Source organism: Pseudorasbora parva, chromosome 10, assembly GCF_024679245.1.
Source record: "Pseudorasbora parva isolate DD20220531a chromosome 10, ASM2467924v1, whole genome shotgun sequence".
Taxonomy (NCBI): domain Eukaryota; kingdom Metazoa; phylum Chordata; class Actinopteri; order Cypriniformes; family Gobionidae; genus Pseudorasbora; species Pseudorasbora parva.
The window spans coordinates 2883432-2901855 of NC_090181.1; the positions used below are offsets into that span (position 1 = coordinate 2883432).

Here is an 18424-nt window from a genome sequence, read left to right on the forward strand (position 1 = left end):
TTGAACCGATTTGAACGCAGAAATGACGAGAAGCTTCACAACATCATTTCAGTCGCGTCTCAAAGTGGATTAACACGCCACTGCTGTCAGGACTTTACCAAATAATCATACCAAAGAAGTGTGTTTTTGACGGAGCGGTCCCAGCGATAAAGGTTCGGTCCTGCTTTGGAAGCAGCCGGTGAGTTAAACTGCTTCAGATGTCTGTGCTGTCGGCTATCGTCGCGTGAGTAAACATCAGTAAACGACACGATCGCGTGCTTCGTCATTCAAATGCGCTAACGGACTCCATTGCTGATCTCTGTATAACGTTACACTAGTCTGACATGCAAAACCGTTTTGCTTGCTACTTCTAAGGTCTAGTCGCATACAATAGTCCATAAACCGAATCATGTCCTCATAAACTGCGAGTAAAGACACACAAATGTTGACAGGCCACTAAATACAGTCCATACCACAGAGACGGACGTCCTGATGTTGCCGTTTCTTCCTGTTCAATTTATTTCTCCCTCAGATTTGATTGTGGATCATTATCTATATTAGCTGAGATAGCGATGGGTTTCTCCACGCTTGAGGACGTCACCCGCTTTGTGCGCTCGTCATTCTTTTGCTCCGCCCACACGATACGCCTCCAGGCGCTCGGTTTTTCCGGAAAGACTCGGTACAGCCTATATTTCTTTTATAAATATGATAAAACTAAAGACTTTTCGGAGATATGAAGGATGCAATACTACTCTATAGGTACTCAAGATTGACATGAGATTGACTGAAACTGAGTGTTTCACCCCCCCCTTTAAGTAAAAGAGTTTGTTCAATCCAGTGCTGGCTGAATGAATAAATATCGGTTCTATATATCGGTTATCAGGCACATAAACATGCAAATAATTGGTGTCAGTAATAAAAATAAATAAATATCGATCGCTCTCCAACAATTATCCTTCAATAACAGCCTTTTTATAAAGCTTGCATCACTGACAGATGCACAAATTAAGTGCTCAAACTCTTCAGATCAGACTGAAACGATCTACTACGATAAACTGGCATCACAAACTGTGGAAATAGTGACCCGCTGTGTCGTGAAATCTGTATTTACAGTCATAAGACAATGTTACTGAATGTAGTTATACTGCCTGCACTGGTTTTTAGGTGTGAGTTATAAAGCCAATGTTTCTGATGCTGTGAGCTGTACGTTTTCTGATCAGACATCAACACAAAAAATCTCAATAAAACAAAACACTGGGCAAAGGTTTAAATGCACATAAACATGACTTTAGGACTATTGAGGAAACAATAAATGAAAATGAAGTTTCCAGATTTGCAGTTTAGACGTTAAAGGGTTATTCACCCAAAAATGATCGTTCTGTTATCATTTATCATTTGAACTACAGCTTATTATTTTAAAAAAAACGTGTAAAAAGTATGCATTCAGTGCAATGTAAGTCTCTTAGGATTAAAGCATCTGCCCAATGCATTAATGTGTGTGTGTAAGCACCTGTGTGTGCGTGTGTCTCTCTCTGGATCTGCTCTCGTATGAGTCTCTGCTGCTCCTGTAGTTCTCGTGAACCCTCCTCTCTCAGACGGGCGATCTACAACACAGAGGCACGCAACCACACATACACACACATTCCTGGAGTTATTATATGCAAAAACAAAACAATACTGTGTGCCGCTAGAATGTCCTAGAGCGATTCCTAGAGACTGACCTGCAGTAACCCGTCACTCACACTCCACACGTCTAACACTGACACCTATTGGCCGGTCACTAATCAAACCCAGCAGCACTGAGGTCTGCATGCCGTTTCACAACACAACCGTAAGGCCGCTCGTGTCCACCGCAGAAAAACAATTTATGAGAAAAGGCAATTACTAAGAAAAAAAGTCAGAATTCTGAGAAAAAAGTGAGAGATTTATATTCAGATTTCTGAAATAATCTGAATTTTGGGGGGGAAATAATCCAGAATTCCAAGAAAAAAACTCAACATTATAAGAATTAAATTAAGAATTCTGGGAAAACGTAGTATTGTGCGGAAAAAGTCAGAATTATGAGTAAAAAAGTATCATCATGAATACTATTGTTGTTATTACCACTACAACTACAACTATCATTTTCATAACTAATACTTTTATTGTTATTATAAATCACAAATGTTACCCCTACTATTATTATCATGAATAAATATATATATATATATATATATATATATATATATATATATATATACATACATATATATATATATATATATATATAAAATATATATATATATATATATATATATATATATATATATATATATATATATATATATTTATATATATATATATATATATATAAATATATATATATATATATATATATATATATATATATATATATATATATATATATATATATATAAATATATATATATATATATATACTAACAATACTGCTACTATTATTATACTTGTTATATTTATTAATTATATACAATTATTATTGTTGTTATATGTATTATTATTATGATTACTACTGATATTACAACTCTGTTACTATTTTCTTTCTCTTGGTTTTTGTTTTGTTCTTGTTTCCACTCTTCTGTACGTGTATGTATATCATTGATTCCCTAACTTGTATAAGCTACTGTTGTGTCAATAAAAATAAATACAATTTAAAAAAAAGTTCGAATTCCCGGAAAAAACCCTCAAAATTACATGATTTATACTCAGAATTTGGAGAAAGAAACACAAAAATGCAACAACAAAAAAGTCTGAATTGAAAAATAATTCCGAGAGAGTCAGAATTGCGCAATTTAACCCTTTAAAGCAGCACTAGGTAACTTTTCAACCGTCATAATATATTTTCAAGACTCTTGTGATGATACATCGACTTACAATAGGCTGAATGACACGTCTGCCATAGCCTGATGGGGTCTGTGTCGTTTTTAATCGTACTTTTAAACTTCGGGTTTTCGGGTAGTAACCCGAGAACAAAAAGAACTACAAAATTCGACTGCTTTACGGCATATACGTCACTTCCACTAACACACACACTTCCTTACATTCGGACGTGCGAGCCCAACTGTGTTCGTCGGATAATATAGTCATGTCTGAAGCAGCAGAGACAAATAAGAAAGAAAAGGTTTTGTTGGAGGAAAGCAATAAGAGGAAACGAGAAAGTGCTGTGATTAAAGGCAGGACGGGGATCAACATGTGACCAGCGTTTGCTCGTCAGCGTGAGCTGAAGGAGGCGTGCCCGACCGATGCTGTCCTGCTTGTTACGGTGATTACCGACCACTCAAACATTGAACTGAAGGATCATATAGATTCTGTAAAACGCTAACCAATAGACTACTATAATGACGCTGGCTTGTAAACGTGAGCATCGCGATTATTTGGCGTTTGAAAAAAATAAAGCCCATGAAATGATATTCATATGACCTGCTGAAGCATCTGCCACTGACTGTACCTGATGAAGACATTTCACACGCGCCGCCAGAAGAACACCTGCATGTGAACTCCTCCTGCAGTGTTCAGGGGAACTGTTAGCGCTGCACCGACCCGCGGGACGCTTTTATGAAGTTATTTGGCCCGCCCCGCACCACTGTATATATGTTTACAACCCGCCACGCACCCGCGACCATTAAATAGACATACGGGGTCCGCGGGTTATGAGACGACCCGCGCATCACTAGTTCAGGGCTATCAGGGCTGTCATGTCAACAAATGCACGCGCAATGGCATCCCCTGATGTAGGAGGACAGAGCTTACGACAGTAGCTGAGGACATTATTTTTTCCAAACTGTAGGGGGACCCCGAGAGCAAAAGTAGCCAAGTGCAGCTTTAAGACCTGAAGGTATTTTTAGAGGTTGACATACACAAAAGTAAAGACTTATAACTCCAAAACTATAGCAAGGAGAATCAAAAGGTAGGCATTACATTTGGACATTCTTATACTGAGACACTATATAATTTGTATTATAGTTTGACATATTTTTTCTTATTTGACACACAATAACTCAGCAAGGAGATAAGGTAGGAGTACAATTATTTTTTTGGTGAAGCTTCCCTACATATGTGCTCCATCAGACTCAAATTGTGTGGTGATAGCATAAAGTAATCAGCATTTGAAACAGAGGTAACCTTTTTGTTTAGCCCTTAACGCCCCCTAACGGGCATTTTAGAAATTGTTCCTCCATGAGGAATATCTTCTGATCAGTGCAAAGCATTTGAATCATAAGAATCAGCTGTAAATAATGCTGTGCCATTTTCTACGATCCGTGCATGTTTCATGAAGTTATGATTGAAAACACCACGAATCTATATTTGTTTTTATTTAGCAAAAACAGCAGAAAAATCTGAATTCAGAGAAGAGACGTCTGAATTACATTTGTTATGCTTTTATTCTGCTCACATTAAAACAGTGAGGCGTTATAGTTTCAGATATTTAGATATTAGACTAAAACTATAAACCCTAAATGCAATAGTAGTCGTTCTGGATGAAAGTGTCTGCGAATGTGTAAATGTAGATATTACGGTTTTCTTGGATACTAGTCACAGAACAAAACGCATCCAGAACAACTACAAGGGCCATTTAAGTCTAACTTTTTTAGGAGTCTTACTACAAAAGAAGCCATTACACACTCGTTCACACTGATCAAATGAGGCTCTCACCTCCTCTTCTAACGTGCGGGTGACTTTAACCTCTTCTGTTTTTACAGTCTCTGCCTGCCGTTCACGCGCCTCCAAATCTACAAAACACAAACACATCAGGAGTCATTGAGTTTGAGTATTTATCACACTAACAGCCTATCAGTGGAGGAGGAAGAGCAGCTCACCGAGTTTAATCTTCTTCCTCTTGTCATCGAGCTTTCGGTTTCTCTCCTCAGCTTGTTTTTTAGCAGCGCGGACCTTGTCGTACGCAGCCTGAAAGAAAGAAAGAAAGTAAGATAATAAAAAAAATATCATGCTGATAAATAAAAGCCTCAAGATGACTTCAAACAACACAAAACAAGCTAAAAACACTATTTGGGGATTCCTCGGGTCTTGGAAAAACTGAATATATGAAGAAACCTTGTTATAAAAGAGCGATTTCCAGATGTTAGACCTGAAAAAGTCAAGGAAATCAATCAAGTCTACAAACAATAGCTAAATCTTTTAATTAAATTATATATTTTTATTGTAGCAATCTTTGCCACAGCATTATTTTACAATTTTTTGCAAAATTTTACATTTTACCCCATATTATCCTTTTCTGCATATAAAATATACATTAAAATAATAATACAAGTATTAACACATAAATACACAGTACATCAAATTTTTTAATTTTTTTATGTTTGTTTTATTCTTTTCCAAAACATTAAAAAGACCAAAAAAATTGACATTTTTACCTCACGTTAAAGGTAACCCTTTAATCCTTTTAATCCACACTTCCCGCCATAATAATTAAAATATACATAAAAAAGAGGAACAATAATAAATCAACATATACATAAACAATTAAAAATAGTTTGGTGTTCTTTTTGTATTCTTTTACAAAGCATTAGAAATATTATATATAAAAAAAATGTATATATATATACAGTCCCTGACAAAAGTCTTGTCGCTTATCTATTTTCTAGAAATACCTGATATTAACCTGACTTTTAATTAATTCATTGGTGTTAGAAATAGCTCATATGAAAAGCTAAAACCCTCCCAAATGATGTTTAATGCACTGAAATAAATAATATTCCCAGAAAAAATATTTATAATTTAATCAAGACAGAAAGGTCAAATTTTGGCAAGACAAAAGTTTTGTCGCCTATACAGAAATTGAACAAATTTACAGCAAATACAAAAATATGTCACCAAATTAAATTGTGGTGCTGTGAGATCCAAATGTAATATCTTGTATGACTTCCATGAGCTTGAAGGACTGCATCCATGCGGTTTGGCAAGGATTCATACAATTTATTGATGAAGTCATCAGGAATAGCTAAGAAAGCAGTCTTGCATGCCTCCCAGAGTTCATCAATATTCTTTGGTTTCGTCTTCCATGCGTCCTCTTTCATCCTACCCCACATATGCTCAATGATGTTCATGTCTGGTGACTGGGCTGGCCAATCCTGGAGCATCTTGATCTTCTTCGCCTTGAGGAACTTTGATGTGGAGATGGAAGTATGGGATGGAGCACCGTCCTGCTGCAGAATTTGACCTCTTTTATGGTTGGGAATAAGAGGTAGCTAAGATTTCTTGGTATTTTAGACTATTGATGTTGCCTTCCACCCTGCAGATCTCACACACCCCCATACTGGATGTAACCCCAGACCATGATTTTTCCGCCACCAAACTTCACTGTTTTCTGGGTGAATCCCGGATCCATTCTGGCTCCAGTAGGTCTCCTGCAATATTTGTGGCGACTGTGGTGTAATTCAACAGAAGATTCATCTGAAAAATCCACCTTCTGCCACTTTTCCAGCGTCCATCCTTTTAGCAGGCTGTGGGCCTTGGCAAATGCCACACGGTTTTTCAATTGTCTTTTGTTTAGTGCTGGCTTCCGGGCACTGATTCGACCATGGAGGCCATTTCGAGACAGAATCCGACAAACTGTTCTGGTTGACACAGGGACTTCAGGTGACCAGGTCTCGTGGAGCTCTGCTGCAGTGGAAAATGGGCTGGCCTTGGATTTTCGAGCCAACAAACGGTCCTCTCGAGCAGTTGTCTTGCGGGGTCTGCCTGACCTGGGCTTGTCAAAAACGTCTCCAGTCTCTTCAAATCTTTTTTTTATCCTCTGTACTTGACGCTGAGACACATTGAAGGTGTCTGCCACATCAGCAGTGGATCTGGTCTTCAGCCTCTTGATAATCAAAACTTTAGTCTCAGGGTGAATCTTAGGCATGTTTGCAGAGGTCTAGTTGCAGTTGATGTGAAGGTCTAGTGTACCAGGGTTCTTTTTATACACACTTGAGACCTAATTGATCCATTATTAGTCACAGGTGAAGCTCATATGACAAGGTGACAACACTTATGTCTTTGCAAAAATTGACTCAATGGGCTTTACCAAGCTGTGAATATTAGAATACTTTTTGAAAGTTTAGTTTTTCACTGAAACATTATCACAAAAGCTGGTTGGATTAAAATGAGCCATTTCTTGTAAAAAATCTTGATTAGAAATATATTTTAGCGGCACTTTAGGTCAATTTGTACACAAGCGACAAGACTTTTGTCAGGGACTGTATATAATATAAATAATTTTTTACCCCACATTATCCTTATATAAATAAATATGCATAAAAAAATAGAACTTTTGATTTAACAAGTTAGTTGGGGGGGGGAATAATAAATATTAAAGTAATACAATTATTAATGCATTCATTGCAGACAAATTAAGTTTATGTGTAATGAATTATATGTTGAATGAATTAAAATATTTCTTTCCGATGCTTTTTTTTTACAATGTCTGTTTTTGTTTGATTAATTAGATTCATTAATCAGCACATTTAAAAATTGTAATAGCTTGACAGCCAAAAAAACTATAATAATAAATTATTAGCACATAATGAATATAAATTTTTCTAGCTATTCCAGGCTGTAAAATATTGTATCATCAGGTAGAAATTGTGAGTAAAAACATTTTTATACCTAAAATTACTATCAAATCAAAGCCATGTGTCTAATCAATTTGTGTTCTAAATTTGAAGTTGATATCACAAAAAAATCCCATGAGATTTTGTTTAGGCGCTGTACCACACATAGCCACCGGGTGTCACTGAAATTCATAGATTTTTTTATGCGATCTCCTGCATCAAATGTATATATTTTTGTCCAAATATCACAAAACAGTTTGCAGATATAGAACCGTGAGACTCAGACCTTTCCGACGATATGCGTTTTGTCAAGATTAGAAAAGGTTTTTATTATAAAGTAGTTAAATAAATGTTGTAATATTAAAACATGACGACGCCCACTATAGGGGAGGAGCCCACTAGAAGAATTTAGAGCACTGTTTCCATGGTAACGCAAGGTCCGATTTCAAAACGGTTTTCACAGGATGAATCTTGAGTTCGTAAGCTTTCGAATTATATATAATTTGTACAACATTAGATCAGGATAAATATAGGATATAATTGTTTTAAACATGCAGTGGCAAATGGGCCCACCGGTGGGCCAGTGACGGTTAACAGGAGTAATCAGTAATCAGATTACTTTTTCAAAGTAACTGTGGCAACACTGTTCATGAATCATATAGAAAGATTGTCTAATCAATCAATCAACTTTTTATACAGCGCTTTTACAATGCCGATTGTGTCAAAGCAGCTTCAGTGTTAAACAGGACAATACTGCAGCAGAATTAGATTTGGCTGTACAGTCGTTCTGGAGTAAACAGTGATGTTATCAGCTTATTTTAATTTATCATACAGCGACAATGCTGGCAGATCAGTATTATAGTTTATAGAATTAATTGAGACCTAATAAATTCATTTTATTTGTATATTTAGTTGAATAACTTGGATCATAATGTTAGTGTCCCCAACTGAGCAAGCCAAGCCAAAGGCGACCAAAGGAACCAAAACTCCATCAGGGCATGATGGAGAAAAATACACCTTTGGAGAAACCAGACCCAGTTCTCCTCTGGCCTATTAACACACAGAGTATAACCAAGCGGCAACCTCCCGCAATCTCTCTTGAAGCCAATACGGAAGTAATGTAAACTGCAATTCATCGACTGGCCACTAGAGCGGCTCCAGAAGGAGCAGAATCTCATTGAGCCTCATGTTAAAATGCCCAACTTTACAGCAGAATAAAAACATGTTTACAGGCTGGTACAAATTGTGGTTTTGGCCTATACGGCTAATTTTGACCTTCATGACGACTGTGAGGGGGTGAATCTTTTTATAACTCATTCGTTTACGTTATATAAAGCCTTAAAGTTCTGCATAATTAAGGGCGTAGTTACTTTGAGTGAAAGGTGGAAAGCCATTTATCCGCCGTCTTTAGTCACTGCGTCACCTAAGCTCCGCCCACATCCCGCCTCTTTGCCCATTTTCTGTTATCCGGGAGTGATGCGCGATGACTCGCTCACAAGATGGCGACGCCCAGCTCGCCCATACTTTACGCTTCAGAACGGCTCATCGGAATCCTATGGGTAACGTCACGGACACTACAGCCATATTTTTTTACAGTCTATGAGGATAACGCGTCGATTACACAAAAATATGAAGAAATAATGATTCTCACCTTGGCGGCGGCGTCAGTCAGCACCTCCAGAGCCTGAGACAGCTGGTGGAAGAGCTCCGCTGCACAACAGACAGAAACAACATTTAGTCCCAGTAAAAGCTCTTAAACAGCCTCAAGAACCTGCTCAAACCTGGAAAACACCATTCTGAAGAGCCTGATGCTCAAGCTGCTTAATACTGAACAAGCAATGATGTGTAAATGAGAGCGACATATATTAATGAGGATGATGTGTTCATGATATCTGAACAAGACATTTAGCTTCAGAAAACCGTCTGAAAATCAGTGTGCATCTACACACAATACCTAAAAGTTTTTTTAAATGATTTATTTATTGTATTAATCTTTGCCAAAAAATTAAAAAAAGAAAAGTATAATTGCAAAATTTTACATTTTACCCAGTGTTATCCTTTTCGGGACACAAAATATAATATACACATAATAATAAATTATTAACACATAAATCTGAAGTTTATCAAAGCATTTTTAATTATTTATGTTTCTTTTACAAAGCATTAAAAAAGACAATGTCTAATACAATTGGAAATTTGAACCCCTTGCGAAAACAAACAATATATATATATATATATACAGGTCCTTCTAAAAAAATTAGCATATTGTGATAAAGTTCATTATTTTCCATAATGTAATGATAAAAATGAAACTTTCATATATTCTAGATTCATTGGACACCAACTGAAATATTTCAGGTCTTTTATTGTTTTAATACTGATGATTTTGGCACACAGCTCATAAAACCCACACATCTCAAAAAATTTGCATATCATGAAGCGGTTCTCTAAACGAGCTATTAACCTAATCATCTGAATCAACTAATTAACTCTAAACACCTGCAAAAGATTCCTGAGGCTTTTAAAAACTCCCAGCCTGGTTCATTACTCAAAACCGCAATCATGGGTAAGACTGCCGACCCGACCCTGTCCAGAAGGCCATCATTGACACCCTCAAGCGAGAGGGTAAGACACAGAAAGACATTTCTGAACGAATAGGCTGTTCCCAGAGTGCTGTATCAAGGCACCTCAGTGGGAAGTCTGTGGGAAGGAAAAAGTGTGGCAAAAAACACTGCACAACGAGAAGAGGTGAGCGGACCCTGAGGAAGATTGTGGAGAAGGACCGATTCCAGACCTTCGGGGACCTGCGGAAGCAGTGGACTGAGTCTGGAGGAGAAACATCCAGAGCCACCGTGCACAGGCGTGTGCAGGAAATGGGCTACAGGTGCCGCATTCCCCAGGTCAAGACACTTTTGGGCTACAGAGAAGCAGCACTGGACTGTTGCTCAGTGGTCCAAAGTACTTTTTTGTCTTTCATGTTATTGGGAAATCAAGGTGCCAGAGTCTGGAGGAAGACTGGGGAGAAGGAAATGCCAAAATGCCTGAAGTCCAGTGTCAAGTCCCCACAGTCAGTGATGGTCTGGGGTGCCATGTCAGCTGCTGGTGTTGGTCCACTGTGTTTTATCAAGGGCAGGGTCAATGCAGCTCGCTATCAGGAGATTCTGGAGCACTTCATGCTTCCATCTGCTGAAAAGCTTTATGGAGATGAAGATTTGGTTTTTCAGCACGACCTGGCACCTGCTCACAGTGCCCAAACCACTGGTAAATGGTTTACTGACCATGGTATTACTGTGCTCAACTCTCCTGACCTGAACCCCATAGAGAATCTGTGGGATATTGTGAAGAGAAAGTTGAGAGACGCGAGACCCAACACTCTGGATGAGCTTAAGGCCGCTCTCGAAGCATCCTGGGCCTCCAGAACACCTCAGCAGTGCCACAGGCTGATCGCCTCCATGCCACGCCGCACTGAAGCAGTCATTTCTGCAAAAGGATTCCCCAACAAGTATTGAGTGCAGAACTGAACATCATTATTTGAAGGTTGACTTTTTTTTGTATTAAAAACCCTTTTCTTTTATTGGTCGGATGAAATATGACCAATAAAATTATATATATACTGTTTAGTTTACTATTTATTATATCATATTTCACAGTGTATACACACACACACACACACACACACACACACACACACACACACACATACATACTGCATATATAAACACACATATATACACATATGCACACACATATACACACACACACACGCACACATATACACAAACGCACGAGCACACACACATACACGCACACACACACACACATATACACGCACACATACTGTATACACACACACATATTTAAACACGCACGCATACACACACACATGCGCGCACACATATAGTATAAATTAATAAAATAATTTAAATACGGTATACATACAAGTCTTATTAACAATAGAGTAATAATAAATTAACATACCTGGACAATTAAAAAAAAAAGTTTAATTTACCATACTTTATTTATTTTCCACAAAAATCTACATTTAAAAATATAAATATACATATACATAGGGTGATATCAGCTAAATTGGGCCACTTTTTGGTAAATCACTTGGTACAATAATACAATAACATATGCCTTTTCCATGTGTTTTTATGATTAATAATGACTGTTTCTGATACTTTTGTGTTGAAATTATGTACTAAAATATAATTATTTAGGCTCTACAGTTCTTGAAACATCAGCTGTGCCAACTTTTTTTGCATGAACAGTTTCAGGTAAAATGGGACGGTCAAACTGCAAAGGGATATAGTAATTTATCATAATTTTTTATTTTAAAACACAATTGCTTATACAGCCGCATGACATTTAAACTGCATTAAACAAACATATTTATGTGTGCCATTAAAAAACACATTTTGGGTGCAATGAGAAGCGCGCCGAAATACGTGGCCAGAATAATAATAATAATAATAATAAGTATGGTGGAGAACAATAGTGATGCCTTGCTAAAGCAAGCACCACTAACTAGAAAGTACAATTCCTGAAGAAATTGTGAGTGGTGCAAACCCACATATTCAATTTTGCAATAAAAAAAAAGTGTGTGTGTGTGTGTGTCCTGTGCATATGCGTGGTGGTCGGTGTGCGAGTGTGTGGGTGCGTATGTATGTGCGTGGGTGTGTGTGTGTACAGACACACACACGTTGTGTTTTTCAAGTTTTATAGGGACTTTCCATAGGCGTAATGGTTTTTATAATGTATAATCTGTATATTCTATCCCCCTACACTGCCCCTACCCCTAGACCTACCCATCACACACACACACACACACACACACACACACACACACACACACACACACACACACAAAACCTACCCATCACAGGAAATATTCTGCATTGCCATTTACATTTTAAAAAAACACCACTTAGTGTGATTTATAAGATGTTTTCCTCATGGGGACCAAAAAATGTCCCCACAAGATCAAGGATTTCGGATATTGCCATCTTTGTGGGGACATTTTGGCCTCTTATTACATAGGGTTTACCAGGCCACACACACACACACATCTTTTTGGGGACTCATCATAGACGTTATGGTTTTTATACTGTTCAAACCATATAGCCTACATACATACATACATAAAAATATACCTATAATATAAAACATTTATAATGATATGAATGTACACAAACACACACACACACACACTCAAGTCATGCCCTTTGAGCAGGTTTATAGCTCTCTCCTGAACACGTTTCCTGCATTAACGCCGCGGGTGCCGCCGCTCTCACGAAAGCTGTTCCCGCTAATGACCCCTCCTGCGCTCCTGCGTGTAAACGCGGGGGTCCGTGCGGAGCAATCAGGGGAACCACGCGAGGCCCCTCACGTCCTGCAGACCCATAATGACTCTCTGACGGCACGGCTGGTTCTGTTCTCCGCTAACAAGCGTCTGAGAGCTCCAGTTTAACCCCCGAGGGAAGCGGCTCAGGTTACCCCAATACCTGCGTGACTGTACCGGCGTCCGCACGCAAACGGGTTCGAATGAAGCGTGACCTTCACCTCACCCCCGCTCATGCGAGTTCGGAGAAAGCAAACCTGCTTCATAACACATTATGCCTAGTCTCCCAGCTTTGAGTCAATCAGGAATTGTTGAAAGCCTCCAGAGACCGCAAGGGAAAAAACGCCCCTCCAAACACGCCATCTTCGTCCAAGGTGCTCGTTCGGGGTTTGACTGGTTTTCCCAGCATTGATTATGCACATGTTCTGGGCAGACAGAGTCACGGGGGGGTATAAGAGAAGCCACATGCTGGAGTTTGTGCGATCTGTCGACCGCACTTGTGCAAATGTTGGCCACATCTCGCGCCCTGAATCTGCATGCGATGTTTAGCCCGTCCACCGTGTGGCTTGGAAGTCTACGCTTGTCTTGGCCTGCTGGTTTAACCACCATATCTGATCTACAGTGTGTAACCCTGGTTATTTCCTGCTATATGCTCTTATCGCACGACCCTCCGAAGACTAGGTGCAAGCATTTGCCCTTACACACCCCCGCACACCATTACACACTTTCATACATTTTACACATTTGTTCTTTAAAGGGTTAGTTCACCCAAAAATGAAATGTCTGTCATTAACTCCTCCCCCTAATGTCGCTCCACACCGTAAGACCTCCGCTCATCTTCACACACAGTTTAAGATATTTTATATTTAGTCCGAGAGCGTATGCAAGTGTATGCACACTATACTGTCCATGTCCAGAAAGGGAATAAAAACATCATCACAGTAGTCCATATGAGACATCAGTGGGTTAATTAGAGTCTCTTGAAGCATCCAAAATACATTTGGGTCCAAAAATAACAAAAACTACGACTTTATTCAGCATTGGCTTCTCTTCCGCGTTTGTGTTCAAACCTCAAATAAAGATTCAGATGGTTATGAATCAGTGAATTGATTCATGATTTGGATCGCCAATGTCACATGATTTCAGCATGAATGGAGTTAGAAATACAGGCCTGCCCCTAATAAAAGCCTGCTTCAAATCAAATAAACGGTTCCCATCGGCAGTTCAGGTAAATAACGACCCCGGTCTTTATTTGAGGAATTACGGTATGTGTTTTTTAGCTTGTTTGCTGCACACCTTGTCACATATCAGCTTTTAGACATCGTTCTGTTTTTTGTTATAAGTGAAAAAAGACGAGGCGACCGCTTCACGCAATACAAAGTCAATGGAGAGGGTTGGATTGTACAAACCCCCCCCCCCCCCCCCCCCCGCGCGCGGGGTGTGGGCGTGGCCTAAATACGCTTTGAAAAACGTTTTTCACAGGATTTTGAGTTTGTGCTTTCGAATGATACCAACTTATGATGATTACTGAAATATGTCATGAAAAAAAGCAGATAAAAAAAAGAGTGCCAAGCAAGACCAGCCCATCTAATTGTCCAGAAAAAATTCAAATTGGTAACATTTTAGAATAATGGTTAGAATAACAAATAAATAATGATAAAGAAAAATAATACAAATATTAATAATAACAATAAAGTAGGAAAATAATTAGAGAAAATAATAAATCATATAGTAAGAGAAGTGGGAATATTTAAATATGTGAAAAAAAATACATGTGGGAATAAATAAATGTAAAAAATAAATGAACAAATAAACAGAAAAATGAAAGAGTTACAAAAAAATGAAAATAATAAATGACAATTAATGATTTAAATTTAAAAGTTAAAAATTAAAATACCAAAATAAATTCAGGACTACCTTTAATTCAACTAATGTATCTGTTTTATCTTCGTCATTTATTTCTTTATATTCCTGCAGTGTGATTGCCGGGTCGGAGACTCACCGGCTTTGGGATTGTCGGGGTTTTTATCAGGATGGCAGGACAGCGCTCTCTGTCTGTACGCTTTCTTGATCTGTAAAAGAGAAGAACGGTTCTGTTAACATCCCTGCAAACCCACCAACACACACACGTGTTCATCTGTGCGCTTCACATACTCTTCATCTCATTTCACATTCTCGGTTTCACACACACACACACACACACACACACACACACACACACACACACACACACACACACACACACACACACACACACACACACACACACAAAAAACATTGCCCCTAAACCTACCCATCACTCACACACACACACACACACACACACACACACACAAGATATTGTACAAAATGTTGTGCATAACAGAGCTCAGTTTTCCTGGAAGGCATGAAACATGTTTTATAACAATGGACTGTGGTCACATCAGCTCAACCCTGAAATCCCAGCAAACATCGGAGCGAGGGCCTGTGTAAATCACACACATTAATGTCAAACTGCGCACGTGAGAAACACAGAGCTGGACCACAACAAGAGCCACTCAGAAAACACTCAAAGGATAAAACACACACACACACTCAGAGCTCTGTCTATACGCCTTACACTCCGCTCCCGGGAGTCTCGCTGATGCTCACACACACGAAACACACAGCTCGCTTTAGCCAGCATGTTTATTTAGGCGCTCAAATTCACACTGATGTGTGCAGCTGACCTCTGACCCCATCAACACTATCTCCTGCAGTCTCGACTTATTGTGAAGCAACAAAAAAAAAATAACCTAAAAAAGATGTTTGATGCAACTTCTACATGCAGAAACACTTCCTAATAAATGACTCCTGACTGCATGACTCAAGCACTTTACACACTCAGGTTTGCTTTCCAGGGCTTTTCCTGGGTCAGAAAGGTCTTCGGTGGCTGAGCTGATCATTTAGACTTTTTTAGCAAGTAAAAGCCTTTTAGTGTAATAGTTTTTGCTGTTCAATTGCACTGATTTTTATTAGAGATACCAATGTACCGAATGATGTGCCCGATAACCAATATATAACCGATATTTATTTGTTGTTTTATTGTTGCATACAAAACAAAACACACATCTAAATCAATAAATAGAGTCTGAAAGTTAAAATCTGAAAGAAAAGAGTCTGTCACTAAAGTCTTTTTCCATAAAATCTTTGATCAGGTGAACGAACAGGTAGACCTAAAGCCTGTGTGTGTGTGTGTGTGTGTGTGTGTGTGTGTGTGTGTGTGTATTATATGTATATATTATTATATTTTACATTATATAAATATATACACATTTTTATATTTATTATTTAATATATATATATGTATATATAATGTCATATCATTTGTATGTAATGTATTTGTATACATAATTAAAATAATAAAAATTCACACCAAAACAAATTTTTGTTTTATACATTTTATTGTATTTATTAATATATGTATATATTATTATATTTTACATTATATTTATGTTTTTATATAACAGCTGTATTTATACATAAATCATTAAATTATGAAATAATAATATAAAACATTTTAAAACCAAATGAAAAAACTTTTTTTACATTTGATTTTTTTATTGTCTTACATTATATAAATATATACACAGTTTTATTTATTTTTATTTAATGTAATTTTTCATAGAATATAGCTATATATTGTACACACACACACACACAAGCAATATCATTTTTTATTGTAACATTATACATAATATATAAATTAAATAATTAAAAAATAATAATCATTATTAATATTAGTAGTAGCAGTATAATATAATAAACCTCAAAAGTAAATGAACACACACACGTATATTTTTATATATAATCATATGTATAATTTTACATATAATAATAGTATGATTAGTATAATAATAATAATTGATTTTAAAATGGCAAAATAAAATTTTGATTTTAAGGTGGCAATTTCTTTATACCTACCCCCAGTATCTCTTACACACACACACACACACACACACACACACACACACACACACACACACACACAGCCCCTGCCTCTTAACCTACCCATCACACACACACACACACACACACACTGCCCCTTCCCCTAAACCTACCCAACACACACACACACACTGCGCCTTAACCTACCCATCACACACACACCCACACACTGCCCCTTCCCCTAAACCTACCCAACACACACACACACACACACTGCGCCTTAACCTACCCATCACACACACACACACACACACAAACACATACACACACACACACACACACACACACACACACACACACTGCCCCTGCCCCTACACTTACACCTACCCATCACACACACACACACACACACACACACACACACACACACACACACACACACTGCCCCACCCCTGCCCCTACACCTACACATCACACACACACACACACACACACACACACACACACACACACACACACACACACACACACACACACACTGCCCCTGCACCTAAATCTACCAATCACTGGAAACATTCTGCATTTTAACATTTTCAAAAAAACATAATTTAGTATGTTTATGAATCCATTTACATTGTGGGGACCACACACACACACACACACACACACACACACACACACACACACACACACAGGTCATCATGTGTTGAAGTGCAGCGCCACCTACTGGTCAATCTGTTCCTCATAAACATTAATATACTCAAAACTACTGCACTTTAGACAATATAATACATCAACACATCAATATCTGCGTGTTCACACACAAATCAATCATCAAAGCAGGCGATGACTCTATTATGTCTAAAACTGTTTTAAAAACATGAATATATCGAATACTCAATTGTATGTCATTATAAACCTGTTGTAGAAGAAAAATAAAATGCTGAACATGACCTAGAAGAAAAATGTAATATATTAAACATAACCTAAACTGAATAAATGCATAGTTTATGAGTAATTCGACATGTAAACACGTGAGTTTCGTGTAAACATTCCCTCTAAAGTCCAACCTGTGATAGAGGCGATACTGTTATACTGTTTTTCTATGGTTATTGGATATAAGTTCATTCATCATAATTAATATCTGATTTATTGACAGAAACACTCGTGTTTACAGCGATGCTAATGAATAAAGACAGAATAGCTCGCCTGTTTCTCTGTCGCTGTCGACTCAATCCCCAATAGAGCGTAAAGATCCATCTCTAAAAGCTCTTTTGTTGACGCCATGGTTTAATTTCACTTATTAAAATAATAAACGCGTAAAAAATAATATCCTTGAGTTCCTTAGCGGCAGTTTAAAGACTTCTTCAGCGCGACTCGCGGTCTGTCTCTCGGCGTGTGGAGCGCAGCGCCCCTTCAGGCCGGGAGGAACGGATGCGGGCAATGTCACATTGTTTTAATATTTGTATTTATTAAAAAATATATGCTTATATTTATCCCTCTGGGTCTCTTCAAAAAAATTGTTTTGAAATTAAAAAATGACTAAAAAAAGACTTAGAAAAAAAATTATATTGTCTGAATAAAATACAAATTATCAATCAAATACTGAGAAATAAAATCGCTCTCCATG

At 37.8% G+C, this 18424-nt stretch overlaps 1 protein-coding gene across 1 annotated transcript in view; it reads right to left on the minus strand.

The window, feature by feature from the left end:
• Positions 1-18203, minus strand: part of dnajc17 (DnaJ (Hsp40) homolog, subfamily C, member 17) — an 89828-nt gene extending 71625 nt beyond the window's left edge. The window contains exons 1-6 of the mRNA XM_067454859.1: positions 18004-18203; positions 14891-14960; positions 9199-9257; positions 4815-4902; positions 4651-4727; positions 1490-1583 (exon numbers count right to left, since the gene is read on the minus strand). Of these exons, the coding sequence (XP_067310960.1) occupies positions 1490-1583; positions 4651-4727; positions 4815-4902; positions 9199-9257; positions 14891-14960; positions 18004-18081 (466 nt within the window). The 5' untranslated portion in view covers positions 18082-18203. The remainder of the gene's footprint in view (positions 1-1489; positions 1584-4650; positions 4728-4814; positions 4903-9198; positions 9258-14890; positions 14961-18003) is intronic.
• Positions 18204-18424: the final 221 nt, after the last annotated feature.